General features: G+C 41.7%; 1 protein-coding gene across 1 annotated transcript in view; it reads left to right on the top strand.

Moving 5' to 3' along the window:
- Positions 1-24,852, top strand: part of LOC310932081 (plexin-A2-like) — a gene marked incomplete at both ends in the record, with an annotated part of 70,676 nt that overhangs the window by 4,741 nt on the left and 41,083 nt on the right. The window contains 7 exons of the mRNA XM_083895354.1: positions 1,432-1,528; positions 1,873-2,072; positions 9,705-9,856; positions 13,186-13,303; positions 15,694-15,830; positions 18,661-18,828; positions 21,442-21,535. Of these exons, the coding sequence (XP_083751480.1) occupies positions 1,432-1,528; positions 1,873-2,072; positions 9,705-9,856; positions 13,186-13,303; positions 15,694-15,830; positions 18,661-18,828; positions 21,442-21,535 (966 nt within the window). The remainder of the gene's footprint in view (positions 1-1,431; positions 1,529-1,872; positions 2,073-9,704; positions 9,857-13,185; positions 13,304-15,693; positions 15,831-18,660; positions 18,829-21,441; positions 21,536-24,852) is intronic.

The raw sequence follows: 24,852 nt of genomic DNA, 5'->3' as shown, positions 1-24,852 counted from the left end.
GCCCCACGTCTCCTCACGTTAACCTGTGTGAAGCTGAAGGAAAATGAAGAGGAGTTATCAATCAGGAAGTTAGAAGAGGAAGAAAAAAGAGAGGAGGAAGAAAAAAGAAAGAAAGACACACAGTTGTAAGTGGCGCTACTGGCGCAGATAATGATATAATCATAACAATAACAGTCACTGTCCAACTAACGGAGACACAGACAGCAGCTAACGTTAGCGCCAGAATGCTAGCTGACGCTAACGCTAACGCTAACTAGTAGAAGCAGTGCTTCAAAGGTGCTGATGAGGAATTTCCTGCTGTGGGTTTAGTAAGAAAACTATTTAACTTCTATACTTTATATTTTGTTTATAATGTGAGTTATTTACAGTGCAATGTATAGGTTTTTTAAAGTTATTTACAGCATTTTATTTTTTCTATTTATTTATATTGTCTTATAATGTGTTTTTTTTTTTTACAATGTAATGTTTATTTTTTACTAAGTTTGTATAGGTTTTTATAAGTTATTTATAGTATTTTATTGGTCTTTACATTTATATTCTCACATACTTTATTTATCTCTCCGTTCCTACAACAATATAAAGAGAAAATTTTATTTTTTTTGGCATATTTACGAATGGTAATAAATCGTGATTAATCGTGATTAATCCACAGCTACCCTGTGATTAATCTGATTAAAAATTTTAATCTTTTGACAGCCCTAGTTTTTATGTCAGTCATTTATTATTTGATTATTAGCCATTGCACATTTAGGAAAAGCTCCATGGCTGTAATTCAATTGCTTCTATTACAGTCTGAAGGGTGAAAGCATCATACTTTGCGACACGTTGCCACTCAGCGTTTGTAGTTGTGTGTTTGTATGTATACGCGTATATATGTGTCATTTTCGTCGGTGGAGACACAGCAGATGCAGTTGAGGTAATTACACTGGAGAAGACTGCAGCAGCAGAGCTCTGCCCTCCAGTCAAGCATGCACCGACTTCTGTAGTATATTCTCAGCGGAACCCACAAACACATTTTCACATTTTGACTCTATTTCTCTCTCTCTCTGTGTGTGTGTCACACACACACACACACACACACATAGCCACAAACTCACACAATGAAAGTTGAGGCTGGAATTAAGGGCACAGGAGGCAACTAAGGATAGAATCTCTACAGACTATAAGGGAAGTTCAAGCCTCTGCCCGTCTCTCCGAATTTCTTGTGGTTTCCCACTTTGTCAGCGCTCTGATGATGAGATGATGTAAGTTTGCAGTAACACTGGAAGGACGTCGTACTGTATCCACAAGGTCTTGCGGGGATTATAATCCCCAGACCTCCCATTAAATCTGTCCTCTCTTTTGCTCTCATTTCCACCTTCACCGCCATCTCTCCATCTTTTCCCTTCGCTCACGCTATTTTTTTTTTTTTTTTCTCCCCTCTCCCTCCAGTATCTGTACGAGGGAATGAAGATCAGTGAGCTGCCAGTAGATTTCTCAGTGGTCTGGAATGGCAACTTCATTATTGATAACCCGGAGAATATTCAAGGTAAAAAAAACAAGAGATGCTGCTCACAGCTGGAAAACAGGATTACAGATTGAATAAATGAATCACTTTCTAAACTATTTTTGCACACAGATATTGTTTTTCTCTCAGCAGCAGAGTTTGAGACAGCGCGTCTGCGTCTATTTATATATCGTGTCTTAATTACGGGTGTCTAAAAATATTTATTTAAATATTAAAAGACGTAATAGCCTGAGGGGATATTTCACTCACTGTAGACCCACAAGCGGTTTTAATTAAATAAAAAGTTCTCACCCTATACTGTACACAGGTAGGTTTGTGACTAAAATGATAGTCAAAGCACTTCCTGTATTATTACCTCCCCACAGTGCACCTTTACAAGTGTGCGGCGCAGCGAGACAGCTGCGGCATGTGTCTGAAGGCGCAGAGGAAGTTCCAGTGCGGCTGGTGCAGTGGAGAGGGAAGGTGTACGTTGCGGCACCACTGCCCTCTCATCAACCCTTACACCACCCGCTGGCTGAACCTGTCCAGCAAGAATGTCAAGTGCACCAACCCACGCATAACAGAGGTCAGTACCCATAATCCTCTGGTGTTTTTTTTTTCTTCTTCCTTCCGTCCCTTCTTCCTTCCTTCCTTCCTTCCTGCCCACACAGTTCCAATCAATGTGCAATAATGAGCTACCTTGCTGCAGCTTTTTTTTCATCCTGGGTTTTTCAGCGTCAGGTTTCTGGATCGTGCGACATCTGGTCGATTCTAGTCTGAAGGACTGTACTTGAGATGAAAAAAAAAAAAAAAAAAAACAGCTAACGGGTTGATGAGTTGCCATGGGTGGTGGTGGTTGTTCGGCAGTTCATTACATGCAGCAAATGACGTTGTTGAAGACATGAAGTGTTTTCTTTATAGCACTGATCTCAGATCAATCTTGCTTCGTGTAATTTAAAAACATGCAAAAAAATCTATAGAAGCTGTAACAGTGAAAAGTCTAATTTGCATTGAAAGCTATGGAAACGTTGACCTCAGGATCCTAAGCTCACTATTGCATGTAGATGTGTTGACGTTCAGTATTTCACCATCAGTCTTTCGTTCTATTTTTTTCCCCCTAATTTAGATAATATGAGATAGGACAGCACCCCCTGCGACGCTCCAGTGGAGGATAAAGTTGTTTATGCACTTGTATCGCTGTATGTTTTGGGCTCAGATGTGCACATTAATCTGAATTATTGTCATATTTAGAGTGTATACAATGGCAAGGGGCCTCAAAATACCCACATATCCACACCTCTACACAGGACACAGACGTATTTAGGCTTTAAAGACGTCCTCTCTCCGCTGCAGTGTGTGCAGTATGCACTGCTGCTCAAAGCCTGTGTTGTCTTTGTGTCTGTTTGTCTGTTTTACAAGGTGACGCCAGCATTTTGGAAGACATTTTGCGAGCAATAAATTCCGCAAAGAGAAACTGTATAACACAGCACTGGCAGTCAACAAAAACCTGTTTGAATACGTAAGAGGATGTAGGATGTGCATATTGTAGCTCAGTCAGAGCTTTTCAATATCTTGCTTTTCATAGAAACAAAGGTGGTGTGTGTATGTGTGTGTGTGTGTGTGTAGTGTGTCCTTTTGTCTTTCATCCCACTCTCGTCGGAGTCTTCACGGTCAGTACGGCAACACACTCCAAAGCATGAGGTCCTCAGCAGCGCCAGGGTCATGACCTGGACATGTTTATTTGCTGTTCCATAAGTGGACCTTTGCTTATTCGGGCTTTTTCTTCTGTTCTGGCCTGGTGCACTTGCTGTCACATGGGGGGGGGGGACATACGATTTAATTAGGCCTGGCAACGCACCAGTGCATTGTGGCTAACCAACCAGACCCTTCTACTCCTCTACCACATACACGCATCCGACTCCAGCCAATTAAAAAAGTGAAGTTAACAACTTGGTTAATTGTTTCGCCTTACTGTGCTCAAATAAGCTGGAATAAGATGCGGCTCTTCCACATTTGCCTCTATAGTATATAACTCTATAGTTCTCTATCTTATAACCCTACTCCTATACATATATATATATATATCACTGTCTGACTCATCAAGTCCATTATACTGTAAGTTTGTCATTTTATGGGACATGAAATGGCCCATCCACAAGGACATAGCGCTTCCAATCTTTCTTATGATTACTGTATGTGATTGCCAAGGCTACCACCAGCCCACCAGTTCCCATTAATGTTTGTAGTGAGGCAGCCTGAAGACCTGCCTCCATACAAGCATGAGGAGGCAAAACAAAGTGGGGATGGGGTTGGGGGGGGGGGGGTGTTATTCAGGTAAACACTTAAATTCTGCATAATACTTATGAGTATGTGAAAGTGCTGGTCATTATTTGTGTTTTAGGGTAAGTGAATGGAAATGTTCCATTACAACCAGGGATGAGCTGATACGATACTCCAAAATGGCAAAAGGCATTCTGGGAAATGCAGAAAAAAAACCTGTAGGAAAGGAATTTACCCACTGGCTTTAGAAATTAACCGTAAAATACGGTACGTAAAACAACAGTGACGTATAATGATATATCGAAGAGCCGGTGTCGCAGGATTAATCTTTTCTTTAAAGGGGAAGTAAGTAGTTTATAGTGCCATCTAGAGGAGAGGCTGGAATTTACAACAAAGACCTGCTGCTCTGCTCACCCCCTCCCTTCCCTGAGCGCTACGGTGTCCTCAGCCGGTCAAATGTCGTCCTCGTCGTCTTTCTCCGTGTCAGCAGATGAGGTTCGTGAGGCGAGGGAGAGGGCGAGCTACCGCGGCCGTAGCAGACGAAGCGGAGAGAGAGGAGGCGGGACTTCCGCTACAAGTAAAGAGACGATTGATTTGTTCTCTCGCGTTTGTCCTTACAGGCTCCGGTAGAAACATGGCGTCTCACTGCTAACAGTGGCTATGCAACCGCGGTCCGCGACCATGTTATTTTACATGACTTTTTGAAACACTACGAAAATGAAACAAAAACTATTATACAGCGACTAGACAATGCAGGAGCACATAATATTTATAAAAAAGTGGATTTTGGGTCATATAAACCCATAAATACTACACATTGTCCCTTTAAGAATGACAGTTAAAAAAAAAAAAAGTTATGGTGGAGAGTACGGAGAGTTTGAGTGAGGTGAAGTGAGGTAAAAGAGAGAGAACAAAGAACAGAGCAGAGAGGAACTGAACCATGAAGCGGTGGAAAGAACGAAAGATGTGAAGAAGAGGAAAAGAGGAATGGAGCACCCTGTGCTGTGGACTGTCTGCACTCAGGCCTGTTTACAGCCAGAGATGGATATATATATATAAAAAAAAAAAAAAACTCTGGATTTATTTAGACGCTTCACATAGTGAGTACTAACATCACACAATGACACACAAATGTTTCTCCTCTTCATTTCCAGTTAAGTGAGAGCTTCTTTGTGCCGCACCCTCCCCTCCCCTTCTTTTCTCAGTGATTACATTTTCTTTAAGAAGCAGACTTCCCAGTGGTGGGCTGGAATTTATGAATACATTCGGATTTGATTGTATCACCAAAAGCCCCCCATCACGAGTTGATTTGTATACATACTAGCACATTAGTAGTTGTGCCTTCCCAAAGATAGGCCTATTGAATAATGAATGTTTTTCTATTAAGTACCATGGTGCCTCCCACCAATCGGCCATTAATATTGAAGAGATGTAAGCCCCTGCTAACAGCAGAGGGAACAACATCAAATGAAGCTGGGAGTTGGATGAGAAAGCATGAGCACATGAAAGGAATCTCCTCAATAGGCTTTGGCTGTGGCTTGTGTATGAGTTTGCAGTACGGCAAAGAGTGACGCTGACAGTTAATACAAAGATCTGGCTGTTGCTTAAGGGAAGAGAAAATGTAGGATTCTTCTTCTTCTTCTTTCCCTCTCAACATGGACGCAAAGCTCATTGTTGATCATTTGAACACTGTGGGGATTGTGTAATGCCGGTCTGGGTTTTACTAGGGATGGGCATCAATGAATTTTACCAATACTAATATTAATATTTTTGCATTATTAATGATACGTATCAATACACTTTCTGCATTGAATTGGCGTGTTGCGTGTGTTCCCTCTGGGTTCTCCGGTTTCTTCCCTCAGTCCATAAAACAGGCAGATTTGGGGATTAGGCAAAGTGGACGCTCTAAATTAAAGGCCACAGTATACTTCTACAACTGCGTAACGCGTTATCCAACTGCGTGACCACGGAGACCCCTCGAGCCTTCATAGTTCTCCGTTGTGGTGCCGGATACGCACTGCAATTTCCCGCCCCGATCAGTAGGGGGCGGCTACGCAAGGTTGTTGTGCTTCTGGCTACAGTGAGCAATGGCGTCCGAGGGAGAGAGACACTTTTTGTTGTTGTCGCAGCGGAATAACATTGAAACACAGATACTTTTAATACAAAAATGGCACTTTACGCAGGAGTATGAATTGGGCTTGACTGTAGGTGTGAGAGTGAGAAGTTGTTTGTGGCTCTGTGACCCTCATGACCCTTATGAGGAGGATAAAGTGATAGAAGATTAATGAATGAATGAATGAATGAATGAATGAATGAATGAACAAACACCGGAATGCAGGAATGTTGTGAAGAACCTTGAGGGACATTACACTTCTTTCACCACCAGAGTCTCTAGGGACTTCTGTTTTACCTTGAAATGGCCCATTCAAACACACAGCATCATGTAGTATACCCATGTGAGAGTACATGCTCCACAAATTTACCCCGTCACTACGTTTTTTTTCCGCGCCCCCCCCCCCCCTCCCCTCGTTTTATGCGCTAAAACCCTCCTTCTCATCACAACCCATATCTCTTTCCCAGCTACAAGGCGTTTAAGACTCCATAAAGTATTTAGGATGTGGTTTGTGCAGGAACAAGTGATCAGTGGGGGCTTTTATCAAGGCCATTAATTGCTGCTCACAATTGAATGTGACATGCTCAAATTAGTGTGAGCAGAGTCCAGAGACAAAGAGATTAGCAGCAAGCTCATAATTTGTATCAAGGGCTTTTTAATTTCAAAAGCAAAAATATCTGGCGGTGGCGAGAAGCGCATCGACTGTGCAGAGCAATTCCCGGCCGTGTCACGGTGATAAAGACATCTTCCTCTAATGAATGAGTATATTAAGGTTTTAGGATGAAGGATAGACTGTATAAATGTTGATGTTGTGTGGTTTATTTGTTGCTCAGTTGTCCCGAATAATGCCATTGAGCTCAGTCAGCTACTGTAGTTACAGTGGCATGTTAGGGTTGCACAGCCTGAAGGCAACACTGGCAGAATATTGCTCTCTGAGTTCATCCACGGCTGCATCAACATAACTTTCTCCGCCATTTACTCCACACTGTGACTTCCCCGGGCTGTTCACACAATACATTCTCCACCATTTTTCTTTTTGCTCAGACTTGCACATTGTTCTCATCTTATCTTTTTTTTTTTTCTGGAACTTTGGATTAAAGTGTCTCTCGACTCAAATGAAGTTATCGCTCCCTTTTTAAAAAAAAAAAATATTTCAGTGTCATTGCCTAATCCTATAGAACGTGTAAGGAAAACTTCGGCGGCAAATGGCCGATACTCAGATCCAGAGAGAGCTGCAGAGTGATAGATTATACCGGAGAGAGTTTCGGAAGTGGGAGCAGAGAGTGTGCGAGTGTATCATAAAGACATGCTCCAACACTTTAAAGCTCACATAGAGTGGTCCTGTTGCACATATATGTTAGTTATGGAGGTCTACTTAAATACATTAACTTGTTTTTATGGTCAAAAACCTCCTAGTTGCTGTAAACGAGCTGATAGAAATCCTTCTTTTCTGACGCTGTGCTGAGCTGCGATATTTCAGACTGAAATCTCACACCCAGAAGACAGAGTGTGTTGTGATTGGCCAGCCAGCGTAGAGCCCTTCCCAACTGTCTTGTGATTGGCCAATACCCGGAAGTGACATATTCAGCACACCCACTCTCAGAAGCACAGCTCCCCCCTCTGGAGCGGTGAATGTACTGCTACTCATTATCAAAACATTGTTTTAACAGTGTTTAAAAATAGCTTCATCACGACTCCCCGCCACAGTCCCTTTTATGACTTTGACCCAGAGTCAGAAGACACTGTCGCTCGTGAAACACCTCCACAACGGACGTTATTCTTCTTCTGCGGTTCAATGTACGCAACCGGATGTACCCGGACTAGTGCCCGGAGCAGGACGATCTGCTGTTTCTGGAGAACCGCAGTTTGCGTAACCGGACCGGGTTTTTTTCAGAGATCTAGCTGAGCCCGAGATTACAATAAAACACAGCGTTCTCAGCAATGGCTGAACTGTTTGTTTTGAAACTTCTAGGCTCCGCTTTAAAGGTTGCATGACTGCAGTAACTTAAAGTCATTAGGATCTGGTTTACACACAGTCGTAGATTTACGCCTTTTGTTTGTGTAAGAAACACAGTCACAGAGACAAAGAGCAGCACTTCTCTTACACCTACTCTGTTTCCACAGCCGACAGACTTCAGTGGTGTGAGCCTTTGAAGTGCCGTTTTTTTTTTTTTTTCTTTCTTCTGTGGTCCACTCATGAATCAACTGCCAGTGGGGAGCTCAGTCAAATGTGGTTCATGCATGGATTAGACCGTCTTCCCTGTGCTCAGTCCACTGTGGGAAGGGTTCCGTCTCAGCCTCAAGGGCAGAGAGAGGAGGTCTTCCAAGGCTTTTAGTGGACCCATCTGTGATACAGCATCACTGTCCTGTCACCACCACTGCTTCACCTGTCATCCATCATGGCTGATAGGAATGATCAGAGTGGCGTCCGCATCCCCTCTGCTGCTCATCCCAATCTTTTTCTGCCCTGCTCTTTTTACTTTTTTATCTTCTCGCTATTTTTCCTCTAGCAGTTATGGTCCCCAATCCCCTCCTCCTCCTCCTCCTCCTCCTCCTCCTCCTCCCGTCTCCTGTTCTCTCGCATTGCTTATGTAACCATGACCAAGTCTCCTCAGATAGCTGCTGCCAATGCCTGACATGGATATATTTAGCCATTATGTTTTTTGCCCCCCAACCTCCCCATACCATGCATGCCCAAGCAGTGCTAAAAGATTCATGTATTCAGATCCTTCAGGCGGTGCAGTGACACACTTACTTTACATCCAGAGCAATTAATGTCCACTGAATCTAGATTACAATGTCAGTGTCCCACAGGGACGCTGCAGTGTGCAGCACCTATCAAAGGGGTTACTATCACATGGCGCTTTGCAGCTCAGTAAGCGGGCACAACTAACTGTTGGTGTTGGCCCCCTCCGCTTGCATTGGCCAGTGATAGTGTATTGATTGTTTACATTGCAGCCCCACAAAGCAAAGTGACAGTCCTCGCCTCCTTTTTACCCTCCTCTCCCTGAGTCTCCTCTGTGTCTCTGTCCACCAAACACCACACTCTTGATCTTTATCTCCCTGCTCATATTTTTGCCTCAAACTTTCTGCTCCCACTCACTGTTTTCCTCCTCCTCCTCCTCCTCCTCCTCCTCCTCCTCCTCATCATCATCATCCTACTGCTCTTCTCCTCTGTTAAAGGGCTGGATGATGGCCAAGTTGGGAGGCTCAACAGGGTTCTGCAGCACAGAAGGCAGTGTGCCACCCTGTGCCAAGGTCATGCTGGGCAGCCATATTGTATTTTATGAATAAGGGGTCTGCACTTAGCATTAATGTGGCCCCTTGTTAGATTTATTATCCATGGCAACAGCAGTAGATTTGGGGCAGGCAAAATTAGAATGTTAAAAAAGCTTTTTATTGAGATGTTTTTTTTGGGTTTTTTTTTCATCCCATTTACAGTTGAATAGACGAGAGGAAGGAATTTTAGGAAGATAAGTCTGATCTTCATGTTTGATTGAGTGTGTTTGAAAGAGCCATAAAAGACGGTGCTACATTGGCTACCGTTGTGAGTAAAGCATGCTCTTGGCACAGTTACGCGTGGCGTGTTCTAACATCCTTGGATGCAGACATGGGGAGTGTTCTTAATTGCTTTTACAGCCACCTTGACTGTAAGAGCACATTTTACCCTTGAGCATCCGCAGAAAACTGTGTGCATTTATAATCTCAGTACGACAGGTTCATAACTGAAGGGAAAAAAATAAAAAATAAATCCTTCAACGTCACTTTTCGCAAACCTGCTTCCACTTTTCTCCCTGACTTTGGTTCTTTGTTGAAAAACTATAGGTGACCCCAGTGGCCGGACCCCCGGAAGGAGGCACACGGGTGACCATCCATGGCACAAACCTCGGGCTGGCCTTTGCGGACATGGTGGGCAACGTGGAGGTGGCGGGAGTGAGGTGTACGCCTGTAGAGGAGGGCTACATCATAGCTGAACAGTAAGTCACACACATAGGAAACACTATGGCATTTTAATGCAGTTTAACGTGTATTATGTTGAAGCGTACAGTGTGTAAAAAACAACTCATATAATCATGTGAACGTGCACTTACATTTTATGCGCTGGACCTTTAAATTAAAGTTATTGGGAGAGGATTTGCTATATATTTTTTGCAACGCAATGCTTTGCTAATTATCCTTCATTTTCTTTTTATTATAAGCAATACAACTTTCTACTGAAACCTTCCGATAGGGACCGAGAAATCACTTCATAATGATGATAATAAAGTGGAATATTGATGTACCGTGTTATGTTTGGGTTATAATCTCTTCCAAATCTCCTCAATATACACTACATTATGTGTACTGCGAGAAAAAGATGCTCTACCTCTGCCTTAATGAAGACTGGAGCAGGTCCAGATAGTCTGGCCGTGACATTGCTGTTCTCCCCCTGCAGCAGCACACTAGCACACTTCTCTCTCAGCGTAGCTCATCTAGTCAGCAACAATCCCACAACAGCTGTGTGTGTTTACTAGTGTTTACCTCCCTAATTGTCCCATGCTGTGCATACATTACGTTAAATGCTGTCCTTTTCACCCTGAACTAATGAAATGCAGCCCATGCTTCACTACTTGCCCGTCTCCCCCCCCTCGGCTAGTCACGCACGACTTGTGTCAAAAATAAAACCCGGGTTTTCCAATGGGTTCTCTTACCTCCTCAGGTGATGCAGGGCCCACAAGAGAAAGGGGAGTGTGTACACACACACACACACACATCCTACTTAACATATTTTTCACTAAACAAAATTTATTTTTGGATTAGGATTAATTTGAAAAGGCTTTGGGCACTGAGCTTCACTGGTGGAGGAAAAACAAATTATTTATTGAAATTCAAAGATTGATGCCAGTGGAAAGATGCTTATTATGCAGCTATACTTGTAAGATAATTACAACGTGAAAATGCAATATGTTATCATGAAAGAAAATATATAGAATTAGTAAACAACGCCACAATAACATTGTGTTACTAATACCCCAGGTCACACAATAACCTCAGACACTTTATTGTAAGATATCCAATAATATCCAATATCTAAGATGCTGTTTCTCAAATGGTGGGTCGTGACCCAAAATTGAGTTGCGGGGCGAAACTAGTGGGTCGTCAGACTCGAGAGTTTTTCTTTGTGTCAGTATATTCTATTCTTAGCTCCACAGTGCAGCACAGAGTTCTACACAAACTTCCAGCCTCAGAGGATTTATCTGTCCAGTGGATACAATGTGCCTGCTAGAGCCTGCAAATGATCACTTATTCAAAATGCTAACTGCTGTTAGCTCCCAGTAGCCTCTGTGGCTGATATATTTTTTTATTTTATTTTTTTAAGCGATACTAATCAGAGCGTTCTGAACAGGGCTGTTTTGGCAGGGTGATTGAACTGCTATGGTGCTTCAATCCTTATGGTATTTTGACCAAAGCATGTCACAGACATGTTCATTAGGACACCAGGGAACTAGGTCAACTTGGAGAAATAGGCTATAATATGGGACCTTTAATGTTTAGCGCATTTAGTTTAAAATACCAATATAATCATTGTATATCACCACTCGGCACTAAAAAATAACGGCATATGAATGTTGCACCATCTCACCCAGCCCTAGCATAAAGGTATAATGTATCGCTGCACTATGTTTTGTTCAAATTGAGTGGTTCATAAAATTCAGTCACGGCCGAACGGCTGAATAAATACGCTTCCCAAGGCTGGAGTCATTTTAGAAGCACTGATCAAACCAGTAGCTTAGCTCAGTGTGCCCGATTGCCCCTGACCTAGTCAGTTAGAGAATACAGTAAAGTTTTAAATGTATAGCTGTACCATCGTCGCACAGGCTGTCAAAGTCGTGGCTCTCAGAGGAGCCTTTAACCCTAATTCTTAGTCGTGGCCTACTTTTGCCCCCACAGAAAGAGAACAGCTCAGCAGAGCACCGCCGTTGTACTTTTGTCTTTTTACAAGTTTTTTCATCATAAAGAAGTCACTTTTGGTGAATTTTGAAAAGCAAACAGTTCACAAATTGTGTTGGTGGTCCCACTTACTTTCTTTACTGGGCAGTTGTAATTCAAATTCACTATGTGTCATTGTCAGTAGGGCACTGATCTGACAGCAGTTCAATCTATTTGGGGACAAGCGAGGGAATTCATTTGTATAGCAGGTAAAAAAAAAAAAAAAAAAAGACAAAAAAATGGTGACCTGTTTATGTGTGAGGGAATTAAAAGGTTAAAGTCTTCAAAAGTGCACTTTCATTTAGAGACTATTGGCTTATTTCTTTCCTTATCTTCTATCTTTTAGCTTCTATATAGACATCCTGTGATGGACTTGACAGGATTGGGCAAAATATTATTTATGTGTCTTTTATGTTACTACTTCAGAGAAGTGTGTGAAAGCAAAAAAAAAAAAAAAAAGTCCCTTTTGTGTCTCTTTTGTCAGTCTTTTTTTGGACAGACTAAGCCTCTTTGTTGAGACAAAGAAAGAATTCAACGTTGACTTTCGTATTTCCATAAGTTTTCAGCCTGACGTTATGACGAGCACAGTAGGACGTCAGGTGGTTACGTCGGTCCTTGGAGGACTGTAGTGAGAAGAACATATTAGCTCCGTCAGTTCCTACAATAATTGTAATTCAGGTGATCAACACCGGAGAAACAATACACCTGCTTTTCTTCATCTGCTCCACTCCTGTCTGCCTCTTGTCATCAGCCTCACCACACATATTCTGTCCCTTCTTTCCTCTCCGTGATCGCACCTTGTGCTTTATTACTCCACCAATCAATAGACGTCCCTCCTTTTATTATGCAATTTGATGTAGTCACCTGCAGCGCCGGCTGACACCTGATCACACCGTATGATAAAGCTCCCATCGATCCCCGACGCATGATTTACATCAGACGCGTCACACCTGGCATATTGGCACCAGTACGGCGCTGTCGGTAGCCTGGGTGGTTGGTGGGAAAATTTAGTGCCCGGGTGCCGAGGGGTGAAGAAGCACTGGTCTCGTTTTAAAGACTTGTCATTGAGGGGGGTCCTGGTCGATGTCTGAATGTGTCTCTGTAATGAAATGGACTAGACAACAAGAGAAAGATTGCATTTAGGGGGGGACGATAAATCAATATCAGGTAGCAAAGTGTTTTGATTACTTTCTCCCAAGTTGGCTCAATTATTCCAACTTTCGCTCTCTCTTTATATATATATATATATATATACATACATACATACATATATATATATACATACATACATACATATATATAAATATCATTTTGATGAATTCTTTTTTGTCTCTAGGATTGTGTGTGAGATGGACGCAGCCCCCATTGACAGCAGACCCGGTCCAGTCCAGCTGTGCGTAGCAGAGTGCAGACCAGAACTCAGAGCTCGCTCCTCACAACTCTACTCCTTTGTGGTACGTCTGCTTTTATTCATATATGTTTATATATGCTCATCTGATGTGCAGAGCTTACAAGGTGCACAAATAAAAGCTACGTTAAAGTATATAATATAACAATTCTAATTCGCCAGAGGTCAATAATGATGTGCAAGTAACCGTGCCTGCGGTGGAATCAGGCTCTGCATTAGGCTCTTGCTTGTTATTACTTCCCCCAACAGTTGTTTTTTTGTTTGTTTGATTATATTTCAGCAAGATGACGCAAAATTCAAATTTTGTCCTGGTTTAATGGGTGAATCCAATCATTTTTGTCCAGTGTGAAAGACTTTGGGAGGTTTCCAGAAACGCTGTGAAGTTTTCCATGTTTGAATCTTCCGTTAGCAAAGGAGCCAAAATACAAAAACAAATACAACATAATGATGTTAAGTTAATGTAGATTCATGGATTTTACTTGGGAGTGTTTTTCCTCTTCGTTAAGATTACAATAATTAGAAAAACGTGTTATAGCATTTGTGAGAGCTCTTACGTTTGTTTTTAAGCATTTTAAATGCGGTAAACAAATGCTCCTACAAAGCTGCAAAAGTAAAAAGCACATAAAACACCATAAAAGAGTCGTAAAAAAGAGAGATAAAGAGAAAGTTAAACATGCTATGGAAAGCTTTTCCCACGGCAGGTAAAACACACACACACACAAACGCGCTGCTGTTCCCACACATGTACGCGTACATTTCCTTGTCTCACAGCCTGCAGCTAACAGATAATTTCCTTTTCCATTTGCACTTTCTCACACCTCCGCAATTAATGATCCCTCAACAATTAACAACACCCAGTAATTACCTCTCTTCGTACCTGCTTTAGCCTGCGTCCCGCGGAAGTCGCACTTGGTTGAGAGGTTGGAGTTTTGTCAGAGTGATGCTCGGTGGCTCTGCAAGTGAATCCCTTGCTACTTCTTCCTCCACCTCCAGTGCAGCGTTACAGCTGCTACTCTGAGAAGCAGTGGAATTCCTCTGAGAAATCTTCGCAGAGCCTAGAATTGGCACCACTTGCTATTCCCTTGTTTTACAGGCCACCGATGAAAAAAAAAAAAAAAAAATCCCAACCAGACACACATGCTGCGAGCCAGCAACAGTGAAGCTCTTGGCAAAATGGGGTAGTTGTAAATGGCAGTGTGTGCATTTTAGTTGAATAGTGAATTGTTGTTTTTATTTTTGTGCACATAAAGGTTTATGGGTGATTTCTCTGACATGCATGTGTATGAAGCATGATAGCGTGATAAGGATCGTAAAGGATAACATAATACAAACACTGTGCGACCTCATTGGGCACAGCGCAAATCAAATACGCCTCGTAAAGAGATTCCGGCGTGGCTGACGGTCGCAAAAAACAGCTAGCTACGCTAATGCTAATCATAGCCTCGCTAGCTTACCGTTGGACACTGGTTCGCCAGGTCCGCTGCCTACCCGTCGTTGACACTCCTGACAATCCTGACGGCACCCGTGCCTGGTGTAGCGTGATAAATTGGCGTAAGTGCAGCGTGAAATCGGCGAAAATTTAAATGACTCCAAAAAAAACCATGAAAATAAAAAAAAATAGCTAGCTGTAGGTCAAGCTAGCTAGATAGCTAGGTTGGAAGGGGGTCGTACCTATGTTCCCCGGGTCCTATGTTCCCCGTTTTTCCAAAAAAAAGGTCCTATGTTCCCCACTTTGTATGTGACAGGGGAACATGGTCAGCTGTAGGTCAAGCTAGATAGATAGATAGATAGATAGATAGATAGATAGATAGATAGATAGATAGATAGATAGATAGATAGATAGATAGATAGATAGATAGATAGATAGATAGATAGATAGATAGATAGATAGATAGATAGATAGAAAAAACATAGCTAGCTAGATTAAAAATAGCTAGCTGTAGGTCAAGATAGATAGATAGATAGATAGATAGATAGATAGATAGATAGATAGATAGATAGATAGATAGATAGATAGATAGATAGATAGATAGATAGATAGATAGATAGATAGAAAGAAAAAACATAGCTAGCTAGATTAAAAATAGCTAGCTGTAGGTCAAGCTAGCTAGATAGATAGATAGATAGATAGATAGATAGATAGATAGATAGATAGATAGATAGATAGATAGATAGATAGATAGATAGATAGATAGATAGATAGATAGATAGATTATTTATAATCTAAATAATAATTTACTGGGGATCTGTGATTATACGTGAAGCTTTCAAGAGATACTAGAAAGATACTGTGCCATCTACCGCCAGAAAATAGCTATGTTTTAGTCCTGCTTTTTGGATCTATGGTTTCTGTCCTCTCTCTCTGCTCCGACACCTCGCTTTAATCTGCTCTCATAGTTCAACACGTCCTTCTCTGCCCCCCGTTCTGTTTCGCAGACTCCCACGGTCACAGGTCTGTCTCCGAGCAGAGGTCCAGAGTCCGGAGGCACCAAAGTGACCATCATGGGAGAAAATCTGGGCGCCGGCAGCAGTGTCAGCGTTCAGTTTGGAAACCAGACGTGCGAGTTCTTTGGGTGAGTTTTCCCTCTTTTACCCATTCATTCTATCAATGTTACGAGTTTCCCTTCATAATCTGAATTAATCTGAGGCGGCACCTGGATGCATTACATTTGCTCCGTTTGAAATGAAGTTACACTCAGTACTAGAAAAGATTATCAAAACAAAATATTACCAGATAACAGATAGCTATATACAGTTATCATGAAATATAATGGCAAAGAAAGATGTGCTTAGTGTGAAATATGAGCCCTTAAAATCTAATTTCCTAAAACGCCACGGATGGTTGGACACATTTTGTTTAACGCAGCTCATTCATGGAAAAAAAAAAAAAAAAGAAGTATTTTTATTGTACTTGCACACTAATGTGAAGTGGAAAGTGAAATGATCATATAAACTCAATGAAGTGCAAATGAGAGACAAATTTGAAGTTCACAGTTGTACAGTTTCGATATTACTGTGTAATGTGGCTATTAGAGACAGAGAAACTGATCTGCTTCCTATGAAGGTTGAACGTCGCCACCTACATTAAAGGTGCATTATGTAATAAATCTAAAGCAACTGGCCATAAAATCCTCCTAATATGTCGCAGAGACTCATGAATAATATCTATAAAACAAACTGAACTCACAACAAACAACAACAGTACAGCCAAAATATTCGCATTAAAATATTTTGCAGACTGCAAATCATATTTATGCTTTCAAATCGTGTTTTGGCATGTGGCGCCACCTACTGCAGTCTACCAATCATCGCAGTCAGTAGAGTCTCAGCTGCCGAGCAACCACAGGTTGCCAGTTACGTCAGAAAACGAAAAACCTTAAAAACCTCGGTATTTTGAATTTGAATGTAGTAACCGTTTTTGGCCACATTCTTACATATGGCACCTTTAAGTGATTAAACAAGTGTGAAAACCAAAAAAAAAGAAGACATATTTCACAGTCAATTTGTTTTTGTAACGTCTTTCCTTTTGTCATGTCCTTATATATTAGATTATCTTTTTTTACAATGCCAAAATGTATGTGTGCTTGTACATCACAAAGTTTTTTTTTTTTTTTGATCCTATCCTTACATACATCACTGTCAGAAAACGTTAGATATATAGCACGCTGTGAGCATGTGAGGAAGAAAAAAAACAAGCGTTCTTTTTTTTCCCAGGAGGGTGTGAATTATTCCCGTTAAATAAGCTGCTATATTTCATGGCTTTCTTGTGTTTTTTTCCCTTGACATTACTGAAAAAAACTCCCTCTGAGGGAAAGCCTCGCTCTCTTTCCCGCGTCAGAAAAAAAAACCGTGTGTAAATCTTAATAAGGTTTTGATGACCCACTGCATCAAATCTTGTAATAATAGCTTCCAGGAAAACCCATCTATGAATCTTTCATCTTTTTCCATCCACGTTCTCTCCATCAATCAGTTTATCTATTCCAAGGCGCTTGTTTTGTTTTCATATCACCCCCCCCCCCCCCCCCACGAGTTTTCCTTTATTTAATTTCACCATCCCTTCTTACTTCACTCAGTTGCTCTCACACAACCCTCCATCTTCTCTCCGCTCGTGTCGGCATCTTTTTTTTTTTTTCAGTCCTGCCACGCTAATGTTGCGAGGCTGAGGAGTCAAGCCAGTTTTAATGAGATATGGGGCTAATTACTGGCTTGTGTTTCTCCACTGAATTCCTGGCATTGGAAGGGGTAGGGGTGGGGGGGGGGGGGGGTAGGTATAACATGAGACCATGCAGAAAGATGCAGAATGTAGAACGCACCTTATTCTAAAAATGTCTTCAGAATTAAGTGCAAATGCCATGCGTGCATTACACGTCATAAGGGCTTTTATTCGTTTTAATTATGGGGAAAAAACAGGCTTGTTTGTGCTGCTCTGGATTAGAAGTACAACATGGAACACTTGTCCATTATACTGTACGGTAGGGGGTGTTTTATACTCAGACAAACATCTCTACACATTAAATTAACTAATTATTGTCGATACTGTGAGAGAAAATTCTAATCTTCAGCCAACTTTAGGTTTAATTACGCACATGTTCTTATAACCAGAGCTGGTGTACAAAATTAACAGCCATAACTTGGGATTAGACTAACTAGGTCACCTTTCAAGGTTACCAAGGTGCCACGGATCTAGACTGGATACACTATCTCAAGGCTTACTAAGTACACTACTGTTCAAAAGTTTGTGGTCACTTAGGAATCTCCTTAGTTTTGAAGGAAAATCACTTTTTTTCAATGAATATAACATTAAATGAATCATAAATACACTCTATACATTGTTAATGTGGTAAACGACTATTCTAGCTGCAAACGTCTGTTTTTTAATGGAATATGTACATAGGTGTATAGAGGCCCATTTCCAGCAACCATCTCTCCAGTCGTCTAATGGTACATTGTGTTTGCTAATGGCGTTAGAAGGCTATTGGATGATTAGAAAACCCTTGAAAACCCTTGTGCAATGATGTTAGCACAGCTGAAAACAGTTTTGCTGGTTCTTTGACGAAAGGGCAAAATTATTATTTGGAATAAAAATCTTTATTTCTAATCTTGTCAATGTCTTGACTATATTCTTTATTCATTTTGCAACTCTTTTGATGAATAAAAGTGTAACTTTTAATGGAAAACACAACTGTCTCATAAGTCTCAGTTCTCCTCGGATCTGAGCTGCCTTCAATAAAATCTGTCAACTTAACTCATCGCTGACTCCAGAGGTTCCGTCGTTGGTCGTCTCACCTGATAATCGGAAATCGCCGCAACAGATACTCTCTGCGATCCCGCTTTCTCGCAGAGGCAGCCGTTCCCGTGTGTTGCGGGCAGATCTAATATGGCCATTCTGTGCTTCAATTCCAGACGGACCATGACGGAGATCGTGTGCTACTCTGCTCCTTCGCTGTCCGGCGTCGGTGCGGTGCAGATCGGCGTGAGCGTGGATCACGCCCAAATCAGGGAGAGCCTCGCCTTTGAGTACATCGAGGACCCCACTGTCCAGCGTATCGAGCCGGACTGGAGCATTGCAAGGTAAAGTCATTTAGACACCTGTCGTTGCACTGGAAGCACACGGCACCGGATACAAAAGCACTCACTGACCGAACATGTAAGGTCACAGCCCTTATCCCCACCTCCCCTCTCCACCATCCAGAGCATTAAAACCAGACTGTCCAGGCCAGTGGAAATAACCAAACACAAGTCAATATTGCACTTTCAATTACTGCTCAGCGCTCCTCTAATTAGGCTGTATCTGATAGAACTGCCGCAGCTACAAAGAGCGGCGAGGATATGGTCGCCGCTGAGATTACGATTTTTTTTTTCCCGTTCCGCCTATCATACGCCGGCACTGATCCATCTGTTGAACATCTTTGGCACACGGATACAAATACACCACTCGCGACTAATTAAAAGCAGGAGAGGGATGAAAACGAAATAGCGGCTTAGTAGAACAATGTGCTATCAGAGGTGTGAGTCCACAGCAGATGGCGTGGGCTTCGGAGACGGGAGTGCAGGGGACACTGCTGCAGAAGTGTGATTGCACAGAGGAATAAGAGGATGGAAAATGAAGGGAGGCGGATACGAAAGGACACATCATATTAGTCATCCGCCTTTGATTTGTCTCTTTTCTTTTTTACACCTGCTCTTCTTATAAAGAAGATAAATCCAGATTAGTTGATTTTGACAACAACAACAAAAAAGCTATCCCACTGTTGCAGTTGCAGATGGTCATCAGTCTGGTTTCCTTGAAGTTAAAAATGATTGTTATCGGGCCCAATAGTACTGTATGTCTTAATGACCTGTGCTCAGGCCACAAGGTGGGTGTAGCGGTTAGCGCTCTTGCCTTTGCAGCAAGAAGATGGCCATTCTGCATAGAGTTTGCATGTTCTTTCCGCCTGTGAGTGGCTTTTCTCCGGGTTCTGTGGTTTCCTCCGACATTCCAAAATTGTTAGGGGGGATTTTGAAAATTGGACATTCTACATTGATCGTGAGCGTAGATGGTTGTTTGTCTCTATGTGTGTGGGATGGACTGGCGACCTGTCAAGGGTGTACACCACCTTTAGGTAGAAGATGGATGGATGGATTTACATCAATTATTTTTATGATGGCACAGTTGTCAGCGTCATTGATTGTACATAAGAAAGTGATGTCGTGGTTGCAAAAAGAGCATTAGAATTGAAGAAAATTAGCCTATTTCTCACATGTTGTCAGTAACCATTTTCCATTCCATTCAATTTAATGTCACTAGTTTTTGATCTTCAATGGAACAGTTTTCTAATTATCTTCCCACACTATGTAGAGGAGAAAAAAAGACCACAAAGCATGACACAAAACTTTATAGCTCCAATTATAATTATTTACTGGTACGATATCGATAATACAGAAAGAGTGGCCACCTCCATATCCGGTTATATTAAATTAAATTAAATGAATGTGTTGAATGTTGAAGAACTAACTCAGAAGTTAACTCTTTCAAAATTAGATTTCATAATTTGCCTCAGTGGTTGACGATGCTGATGTGATTTACATGCATGCTGCTAAACCTTCAGGCTCAGTGACGCTGTGTGTGTCACAACTCGCTGACATCGATTACTTGTGACTGCTTCACAATCCAGCATTGTATTCTCTGTGGGAACGTATAGGTGGATGTCAATTACCGCCTAAAGAAAACACTGTTTTCCCTTTAATTTGATAACGTCATCCTTAATGAACTATCATGTAGGTTTAGACCCTTGGATTATGATGCTGAAAAACCCAATATATGAACAAAAGTGGTAAAAAGTTAAGTTGGCTTTTTACTGACTATGTTAAATAGTATTCTCTGTGATGAATGCTCCCGTTACCGTCTATCCTCTATGTATTTCATAAGTCGTTTATCTTTATCTTGGTATATGTGTGAAATATGTGCCAGATTGTTGATTTTTACATTCTGCTGCGACTCAAAGCTTTGCATTCAATTGGTTTTAAATAGATCCATAAAGATTGAACGGAAAACATTTTACAATATTAACAAAAGAGAATAAAAGGAAGAGCAGTCACTGTTTAAGTCTTATCTCCACAGCTGGCTGATTATATAATTTAATGAGCCTGCAGCATAGGACCATAGAGGGTGCACGCTCCATCTACAGTGGCCACATTCTCCACAACATGAACATCCAACAGTCCCAGCCTTGTCTCTGAATGCAGCACACCACATTGTCTGGCACAACAATGGAAAAAAAAAACCATAAACATCAACATCAACCCAAACGACTTCCCAGAGAGCCACACATGCCGCAGTTTCCCTCCCACATTGTTTGTGTCCTTTGTTTGCACCGCTGTGTTTTAAAGCCCAAAGAACCATCACGGCATCCTCATGTGCTTGAGCTGCCTTGGTTTTTCAAATGCCAATTGATTGCAGCCAGTGAAGTCTATTAACATCGTCTCTAATCATTCTCCTCGACAAAGGCTATTTCCTCCCAAAAGAAAGGGAGGATGAGAGCTAGTTTGACATGTTCTTGTTTGGATTGATGTTGCAAATTTCAGGTTTGAAAGTTTAGTTGAGAATTGCTCATCTATTCCTTTTTTTTTTTTGTCCTTAGACAAAGATTAGACAAAATAATTACAATCCATTTAACAATCTTTTTGTTTGTTTTTTTCCTGCAGTGGCCACACCCCTCTGATGGTCACAGGAACCAATCTGGATGTGGTCCAGGAGCCCAGGATCCGAGTCAAATATGCCGGCCGAGAGTCTGTCAACGTAAGAAGCATAATATTGTCTTTACACTAGAACTGGTGTTGTACGCGAACTGGGGCTGTCACTTTTTCCAGAGATCTTTCCTTTCTGTCCTTCTGTCCTACACCTGCACGACACAGTTGGACACGGTTGGAGATCCTGGAAAAAGCATTCGAGCAGGGTACATTTTGAATTCAAAAGTCAAAGATCGCACTTCAGACTTCCCCCTGAAACTGCGCCTCAGGACGTGGATTCACTAGCGCTGCTCAGCATCTGTAACTCTTTTGGACACTTGTTCAAACGACAACGTGGTGACGTAAAACAACCAATACTCTCAAAAGATCATAAAAACATAAAGTTAATCCACCTGTCCTTAGCAGCTCTTTCTGGGGCACCGATCAAACGCAGCACCGATGTTCACTCTGGTCTTGAATCGCTCTGCATCAGACTTTTTCTTGGCAGTAGCTTTCCCAAAAGCTGTATTTTGTTTGCAACCGACGCCTGTTGTTGGCACCTTTTGTGTCATAGCGTTGCTGCAACTGTCTCGTTGGATTTAGCAAGCTAGCATTAGCTTTGGCTACTGCAAATAGATGGCAGTTTGAATGATGCATCACAATCCAATTCATTCATTCAGGTCGTTCAATACGTTTGGATGGTGTTTTTCACAGCTGACCCTTGTCACAATGCAATACAAACAGGTTTTTAGGCAATACCGTAAAACAATATCCAGAAAAGTATAGCTTTGAGATGACTTTCCTTAAGTTTGAATGAATATTCAAATTTCGGATAAAAACTGACAGTGTTATATGCACCAGAAACTGTCCCTACACTCTTAGAAATAAAAGTGCTAAGTAGAACCATATAAGGTTCTTTCGGCTTGTCCTCATACTAGAACCCTTTTTGGCTCCAGGTAGAACCTTTTTATAAAGTTTCCTCCTGGAACCCTTTTGGAGGGTTCCACCGAGAACCCTTGAAAAACCCTTTCTTTGGGAAAAGGTTTTTCAGAAGCAAATGGTTCCAGGTAGAACCCCAGCCCTTGTAGAAGGACCCTTTTGGAACCCTTATTTCTAAGAGTGTAGTACACACTGTATGACGCTCCCCAGGTCCTCTTTGACTCATTAAATGCGGCTAAAGAAGGAAGCTAAGTAATGTTTAGCTGTGTGGTTTCTTAAGGCCTATCTCCCTTAACAGCCCCTGCAGCTCTGTATGCTTCAGCATGAACCCAGTCATCTTAAACGCTCCAAGTAGCGTCTGAATAATGCAGCCGGTACCGAGAGTGGTCTGCATGTAGTATTTAAATGAAGAGTTTACTCTCAAGTTTCTCCGGGGCTAAATCTCAACTCCCCAGGTCAGACACCTCCTGCTGAGCCCCGGAACAACATTATGACAGAAAATAGGGTTTTCAACGTATGTAGGTGTATGTTGTTGTTGATGTAGAGCAGCTTACTGTAGGACAATGGAGTGTGAGGAAGGGCTTTTGACAAAATGTCAGAGGTGTTCATGATCGGGGCCAAGGAGGCGAATAATGGCTTTCAATGGAAGATTTACTGCATTCAAAAGTCTTGGGTCAGCATAAGGAGCTCTTGTATAATCAGAGCACTGGCTGGGGAAATCGTTACAAATTGCTTTTGAGCCCATGTCCTGGGGATCCTTGTTTAATTAAGACGATTGGATTTCCTCTCACTGATCTGGGGGAAAGGTGGGGAAGGCAGATGAATAGCTAAAGAGGGATAGTGTTGGAAATGCATTACTTTCTGCTGAGGACATCATATTGTGATAAAAACGATGTATTATATTATTATACATTAGAGAGCAATAAACAATATGGAAATACAAAACAAAATTAGGTTTTCTTGGCTCCAACCCTGGACCTTATATTGGGGTGATAACTTTACATATGTATACCCACTGTATATATTATATGCACTCACCATTAATGTACATTTTTATTTTTTATTATGCAAGTGTGTATTTATAACTATATACAACATGGCCAGGTGCATTATGTAATAAATCTAAAGCAACTGGCTGTAAAATCCTCCTAATATGTCACAGAGACTCAAGAATAATGTTCATATAACAAACTGAACTCACCAACAACAACAGTACAGACAAAATATTTGCATTAAAAAATCTTTTTCAGACTGCAAATCATGTTTATGTTTTGAAATCATGTTTTGGCATGTGGCGCCACCTACCGCCGTCTACCAGTCATTGCAGTCAGTAGAGTCTCAGCTGCAGAGCATCCACGGGTTGCCAGTTACGTCAGAAAATGAAACCTAAAATACCTCTGTACTTTGAATTTGAATGTAGTAATTGTTTTTGGCCACATTCTTACATATGGCTCCTTTAAATTTCACATCTCATTCATAGAATCTCAAAAAAAATGGATGCACACATAGAAACTCCTCGGTTTCCTTCTGAAATAAAACTCCCCACCTTAGCAATCTGTGTCTCACCTGTTAAGGGAATGTACCGTTACTAAAATTATATAACTTGTTTTCACGCTACACTGTTCCATACATAGCGACACAGTTTTCCCCCCAAAGGACCTTTGTGAGTTATGAAAGTCTAGTAACGCAATAAACTCTGCAGAAGAGAAAAAGAATACTTCATGAGTGAGAGATTGCTGGAGACCACGGTGAAATGGCATTTGACTCATGTGTGGGAGCCGTACTGTCTAATTTGTCAGTATTCATGGCTTCTAGACAGAGACTTGTTCATCTCTACTGAGCCGTAATTTCATCTCACTCGCAGAAGAAGCTCGTGTCACTGTCTTGATTGCTCTCGCAGCCGCGGAGAATGAATTTCAGTTAAATGCTAAAGTTACAATTACCCATCCTTCATTTATTTTACCGTTTCCCCTTTTTTGTCACTGGAGGAAGGCAAGCAGCCGATCAACCTATAGCAATAAGAGCTGCTGTCTGTCAGCCAACCTTCAAATGATCACCTGTCTCAAACCGAATCGCTTCTCTTCTTTTCTTCCCTTGTGTCACCGGCGCTGATTCACAAAGAAACCCCGGGACAGGGGAAGAGAGACAATTTTCTTTGTGATTTGCTCTGTATCTGTCATCACGTCGAAATTGAAACATTTATCATAATCTTTAGAGCTAAAAGGGGATATTTTAGAGCTCCATAACATTCCCCCTGTCCCTGACAGATTCCATTTAGTGCATTTACTGCACGTAGGTCTGGAGTGTCAGCCTTGGCACATCATGCCCATAGTCACAGCTGTGCTGCTTATCATACAAGGTGTTCCGCAGCAGTGTGCCAGGCTCCTATCAATTCAAGGACAATTCAGGCTGATTGTCTGCTGATCAGGGCAATAAGTGATGATAATG

Source organism: Microchirus variegatus (genome assembly GCF_963457635.1).
Source record: "Microchirus variegatus genome assembly, chromosome: 9".
In the NCBI taxonomy this organism is placed as follows: domain Eukaryota; kingdom Metazoa; phylum Chordata; class Actinopteri; order Pleuronectiformes; family Soleidae; genus Microchirus; species Microchirus variegatus.
This window is presented reverse-complemented; position numbering and strand designations above follow the sequence as displayed.